This window comes from Octopus bimaculoides, chromosome 10, assembly GCF_001194135.2.
Source record: "Octopus bimaculoides isolate UCB-OBI-ISO-001 chromosome 10, ASM119413v2, whole genome shotgun sequence".
In the NCBI taxonomy this organism is placed as follows: Eukaryota; Metazoa; Mollusca; class Cephalopoda; order Octopoda; family Octopodidae; genus Octopus; species Octopus bimaculoides.
In genome coordinates, this window is record NC_068990.1 from 14,448,630 (window position 1) to 14,455,605 (window position 6,976).

The following is a 6,976-nucleotide window of genomic DNA, read 5'->3' on the forward strand; positions in this document are numbered from 1 at the left end:
GGAGGGCTTCTAAGACAGGCACAAGGCCAGAAATTTGAAATGCAAATAAATACGTACACTCACAAACACACATGTACACTACTGGACACTCAAACTGATATAAGCATTCAATTTAATCTTGCATATGCGAACACATTCATATATATATATATATATATATATATACGAGGAAGTACTGAAAAGTTCCTGGCTTTGGGTAAAAGAAAGTACAGGAGAATCAGTTAATTATAATTTTATTCAACATATCCCCCTTTCAGATTTATACACTTATTGTAATGGTCCTTCAGTTTTCCTAAGCCCTGTAAGATAACTCAGAGGATTGGGCCCTCAGCCAGGCCTTTTGTGATACCCTTAAAGCCAGGAACTTTTCAGCACCTCCACCCTTTGTAAACATATAGATATACATGAATATTTAGTCTACAGAAATACAAATATATCTTCCTATTTTCCTACACACACATATGATGCTGTCTGCCATCCAGAGCTCTTCTTGAAGAGAAGCAGTGAATGTAGCTGTACAAGTGGCTAGCGATTTCTAACTTTTCTCTCCTACATTCCACCTTCTGGTTAGAGCATCGGGCTCAGAATCATGAGGTAGTGAGTTCGATTCCCAGACTGGGCTCTGTGTTGTGTTCTTGAGCGAGACACTTTGTTTGACATTGTTCCAGTTCACACACACACACACGCATGCTCTCTCTCACACACACATTCTCTCTCTCTCTCACACACACATAAATAATGACACATACACATACACATACACTTAGATTCATTTGAAAGTATTGGTGTGGCTGTGAGAATAGATACAGGCATGGCTGTGTGGTAAGACGTTTGCTTCCAGGATCAGTGAATTTGATAGACGGAAACTGAACGAAACTCATTGTACATATATATGTACATATCTATGTGTTAGTGTATTTGTATTAGTATTTGGCCCACCACCACTACTTGACAAACAGTGTTGGTTTGTTTACATCCTCATCATTTATCAATTCAGTATTAGTGATTGAAAGAATATGTATCAGGCTGAAAAAAAAACATATATATATATAGTACTTGTGTATATAAGATTGACCAGTGACCGGTCTGTCAAAATGCTAGAAGAAGCTCACTTAAAAAATTCTCAAATACAGATTCAGCGGAGCAAAAACAGGTGGGCTAGACCAGTGAAAATTGTACATACCTCGATTATCTGCAGACTATAGTTTCAAAATCAATACTTCCAAAATAAAAGTATCTATTTATCTTCAGTACAGATTGCCGATATTCTTATAATCGAACAGAATCTCGTGCTAGTTGTCTTCAACCAGTGAAAACGTGATTCTATCCATTATGAATCCGTATTTGAGAATTTTTTAAGTGAGCTTCTTCTAGCATATTGACAGACCGGTCACTGGTCAATCTTATATACACAAGTACTATAATCTTTTTAGGATCTCGAAAAAAAATAATTTTTCATGAACCTTCTGATTCTTTTACTGTGCTAGTTTCCTGGTATTAAATTGATATTAATTAATATCGAATTTTTACCATATTATGTTAATTAACCATAATCACATTTCTCAAAGTTGGTAAATTCAAAGCAGAAATTATTTTCTGCAGAGATATTTTCCGGATTCAGCGCGCCAAAACTAAGACTTTTGAATTTTAATCTTTATAATGGACCAACAGATTTACACAAAAACCTAGAAATGCTACGCTTTCCAAAGAGCAAAAGAAACTGATGTGGTTCTCCAAATCCAATCCAATAGTGGCACAATGAAGATATGTAAGAAATTCCAAAAATTCTCCCTATGAGAATCTTCAGGTAAATAGATGCACACACTTGTGAGTATGCATTGACAGTTCAACCAACACGCCAGTTCAACTGCACATTTACAAGCACTGAGAACTCTCTTAACTCAAAAAGTTCTTTCATTTTGTTAGTGACCAGCCAGAACTCTCTCAAGAACTTAAATAAAACTCAAAGAAAAATCATACAAGCTTGCATGCATGTGTGTTATACCACATATCTCTCTCTTGTATAGTGGTGTGTAAGAGCATTAGATAACAGAAAATCATACATTACCCCTGTACATGTGATATCACATACTTCACCACATTTAAGAACATCATCTAGACATTTACATAAAGTGCAGAGAGTGGGTTTAACTGGATCCGTCACTGGTTTTCCATCAATTGTGCAGTTGCATGTTGAGACACATTTCCCATCTTGGAATAAAGTATTTTCAGGACAAGCACATCCAGGAGAACAAGTCTCAACATTACAAGAATGGTTATGAGAAATACATGTTCGATTACATGCACATTTCTTCCAAATGAATGGTTCTAAGCATGCTGAAATGCAAAACAGAATAAAATATGGATTATTTTTAATGCAGTTTTTTTTTTTTTTCGTTTACTGTTGGTTTTATTTTTTTTTATTTGTTAGAAAATTTGAACTCAGTTATTCAGAGTTGACTATTATAGTATTACTGTGAATGGTCGTATGGTCAAGAACTTTGCTTCTTAACTATGTGGTCTTGGGTTCAGTCTCACAGCACAGCACTCTAGGCAAGTGTGTTTAGTATAGCCTCAGGCCAACCAAAGCCTTGTTAGTGAATTTGGTAGATGGAAACTGAAAGAAACTTGTCATAAATGAATTAAGATATATATATATATCATCATCATCATCATCATCATTTAATGTCCATTGTCTATACTGGCATGGGTTGAACGACTTGACCAGGGCTGGTAAGCTGAGGGGGCCACACCAGACTCCAGTCTAATTTAGTATGTTTCTATGGCTGGATGCCCTTCCTAACGCCAACCATGCCAGGACTGTAATGGGTGCTTTTACATGCCATTGGCACAGGTGCCCATAGTGTGACACCAGTACCTTCCACAATGGCTTGATGGGTTTTCTTATCAAGCACAGCATATTGCCAAAGGTCTCAGTCATCTGTCATTGCCCCCATGTGGCCCAATGCTCAATAGGTACTTTTTATCTGTTACCAGCATTGGTGCCAGTTATGCGATACCAGCATCGGCCACCTTGCCTCTGTGAAGCCCAATGCTCAAAAATACTTTTTATGTGCCACACACAGACATCTGTGGGTGTTTTTGTGTCTATGTTTGTCCCCTCACTACTGCTTAACAACCAGTGTTGTTTTGTTTATGTTACACAACTTGATGGTTTGGCAAAAGAGATTGATAAAATGAGTATCAGGCTTAAAAAATAAGGGATCACTTGTTTGACTAGACCTGTCAAGATGATGACCCAGCATGCCTAGAGTCCACTGAAGCAAGTGAAATGTATAGAAAATAATAGACAAAAGAGAAAAATGTCTTAAGAATTTGCTTAACCCATTACCTACCAGTGATCTCATGTGAGATCACTTAAAAATTACAAATTTCGTAATTATCTGTCAATATTTACACATATCTAACCTTTTTGCTATATCTACTAGGTATATTTCTCTGATATTCAAATGAAGTTTGCTAATTTTTCACCCAATATCTCGCTTATTTCTATTTAAAATGTTATTTTGAAATGTTATTTTGATCATTCCAGCATGTTTCTAAAGCTGTTTTATACTAGAAATCAAAGTTTCATTAAAAAAATTCCAGTTAATAGAATTATGGGAGGTAATGGGTTAAAGAAAATGATAATTTTGGCTCAGGTGCATTGCATATTTTCACTCTTCATATGAGTGGTATAACTCATTCAGAAAAGGAAGGGGATTATTATTTTCTTTTGTTTGTTTATTTTCTTGTAAATGTTTATATCCTAAAATACTTACTTGTATTGCAGCGCTCATTAACCCATGTATGAATGCCATCACTTGTGCAAATACCTTGAATCAAATCACAGTTGTCCTTTCTTTCAACTACAAAAATTTCATTGGGCTAAAATGCAAAAGATGAAAAGCAATATCCATTAGAAATACATATATAATAAACTTTGTAAACAATTGCAGCGTAGAAGGTGTTTATAAGCCATTTAAAACACACAAGGAATTTTGTTAGTGAACAGGTCGCGGTCTCAAAGCGACGAAAATATTTTGGCAAATTAAATTTAAATGTTGAAGTGAATCTAATGATTTTTGTATGTTTTAAATGGCTTATAAACACCTTCCACAATGCAATTGTTTTCATTCCAGTACACAATCTCAGATCAGGTCACTTGCTATGCAAGTACATCTCTGTAAAAAAACTTTGTAAATATATTTCAAATCCATAAAAATAATAATTATTGTTTGTTTTTTTTTTTTGTTTTTTTTTTTTGAGGTGGAGGTAGTTTTTCTTTTTTCTTTTCTACAAATTTATTGATTCAGAACCAGAGAATGGTCAGATCTATCAATGAAATAAAGAAAGACAGAAAGAAAGACAGATGAATCAACATAAGAAAATACAGTCAGGATATTTATGTAAGCTTTGACATTTGTTTTTAATTATGTTATTTTTTCATATTTTACTTACTTTGTAAAATTTTCCATTATGGTAACAAGGACAATCAGTTGGTTTGATACATTCACCTTTCTCTTGAACAAGGTGAGGTGGACACATACAGCCTTCTTCACATTCAATTTCATCAGTATTAGTAAAGTTGTTATAGGCTAATGTCTCACATGTTTGTAAAATAACACATGTAGTAAATTGCTTTGGTAATGTACAATTATGGGGGACTGGAGTTGTTGAAAATGGTGTAACTGTCGTTAAAGACACACTGGATGTTCTGAACGAAGTCTCTGTCAAGAAAATACAAGAAGAAGTCATGAGTAATCAGTAGAACAAAAATTTGTTTTTCTTAAGAGAATTAATTAGTTGTATATATGCAATGTAAAAATCCAAAAAAAAAACATATGGTTAATGATTGTTTCAAGTTTAGGTATAAAGTCAGCAATTTTAGGGGAAAGGAGTCCGTTGGTTTGGAGGTGGTTAGTTAATTACACATGCTAATGAGTCTACCACCTCACTACCTTAGAATATAGTACAGCCCTTATTTTTATAATGATCATAATCATTAAATTTTTTAGATTAAAATTTATTATTTTGAAAGATAGAGAAATAAATTTTTTTATTCTCAAACGCATGATAATGCTAATAAATAGCATGATCAAGATCAATTATTCAACATTACAGAAAAATACGTTACCAGCCAGCCATGTGACTCGAACTCACATCTCTGTGATTATGCGTCAAGTGCTTTACCATTAAGCTAAACTGCCCAGTAAGGAATTCTACTGCAATTTTAGAACTTATAAATTTTCATACATCTCAATGCTTCTAAAACAAGCTTTGTTTACTTTCATCATAAGTTGAATTTATTATTTTGAAATTAATATGAAGGTTTATTCTACAGCAAACACATCAGATCAATCATGCACACCTTTGTGTTTTATATGAATGTAATAATGTGTACAGCCCCGAGTCATAAAATCTCCATTAATCATTTTGTTTACATGCTGTGTATCCAGGGCAAATTCACATAATTACTCTCAACTTAGCCATGTTACATGAACATTTTGTTTTACCATTTTTTCAACACCCATTTTTCCATGATTTTATGGGTCAGATGAAATTCATCAAGACAGGCTTTTCTATGGCTGGAAGCTCTTCCTGATACCAAAATCAAAGGACATTGATTAATAGAAAACTTAAAGGACTGGGTATCATACAACAGTGATTCAACAATAATAGTAATGTCATCAGGGATCTCTCAAGGGAAACCCAGCTTGAATTCCTCTGTTATTTCCTGGAGGACTCTGATGAAGAAGACAAGGCCAAGGACTGATCCTTGGTGAACTCCTACTTGTACCCTGAATTCATCGCCATACTCATTGCCAACCCTCACCTTACTGGTAGCATCCCTGTACGTGGTTTGCACAACTCTAACCAATCACTCATTTATCCTTAGTTTCCACATTGACCACCAGATAAGGGAATGGCGGGGGACTGTCAAAAGCTTTATTCATGTCAACCAAAGCCAGGTATATATATATATATACATATATATATATATATATATATATATATATATATATTTGTATGTATCTTTCTGTCTGTGTTTGTTTCCTACCACCACTTAACAATTGGTGTTAGTGTGTTTACGTTCCCCTAACTTAGCAGTTCAGCAAAAGAGTCCTATATAATAAGTACCAGACTTTAAAAAGCAATAAGTATAGGGGTCGATTCATTTCGCTAATAATTCTGCAAGGCAGTGTCCCTGCATGGTAGCAGTCTAATGACTGAAACAAGTAATAGATTTTCTCAAATTACAAGATTCCAGAGAGAAAATAAAAAGGTATACGCTACCTGGAGAAATGGAAGACAGTGAAACAATATTTGTTGTAAAAGGCGTTGTTGTTGTTGATAGTCCTGATGTTCCAAATGAAGTGGTAAACGAAGCTGTGGTTGATTTTGACCAGCTGGTTACTGTAGTGGACTGACAATAGCTGGGAGTGTGAACACAGAGTGTTCCTTCCTTCACAAACCCAGGCATGCAAATACAGTCTTCTTCACACATTGTACGAATGCAAATCTCATCGCATGAAGTTTTATTGCAATGACATCTCAAGGAACAAACTGAAATCATACAAGAAACATGTACCATTATCTCATCGTCACCATCACCATCATCATTACCACTATCACAATCCTCATCAATGTTTTTGTTTTCTTTTTCCTATGATGAGTTGGATGAAGCTTAATGAAGTAGAGTTCAATAGTTGGATGCCTTTCCTGTTGCCAACCCTTAACTGTTTTTCAAGTAGGGCATTTTTGTTTGTATGTGTGTATATGATTATATATATATTTTTTTTTTGTATGTGTGTATGTGATTATATATCGTGGAGGTGCAATGGCCCAGTGGTTAGGGCAGCGGACTCGCGGTCACAGGATCGCGATTTCGATTCCCAGACCGAGTGTTGTGAGTGTTTATTGAGTGAAAACACCTAAAGCTCCATGAGGCTCTGGCAGGGGATGGTGGCGAAAC

The 6,976-nt window shown here is 35.0% G+C and overlaps 1 protein-coding gene across 1 annotated transcript in view; it reads right to left on the minus strand.

Annotated features, from left to right (window-relative positions):
* Positions 1-6,976, minus strand: part of LOC106882343 (mucin-19) — a gene marked incomplete at its 5' end in the record, with an annotated part of 42,175 nt that overhangs the window by 31,399 nt on the left and 3,800 nt on the right. The window contains 4 exons of the mRNA XM_052971230.1: positions 2,069-2,337; positions 3,783-3,888; positions 4,462-4,730; positions 6,298-6,567. Of these exons, the coding sequence (XP_052827190.1) occupies positions 2,069-2,337; positions 3,783-3,888; positions 4,462-4,730; positions 6,298-6,567 (914 nt within the window). The remainder of the gene's footprint in view (positions 1-2,068; positions 2,338-3,782; positions 3,889-4,461; positions 4,731-6,297; positions 6,568-6,976) is intronic.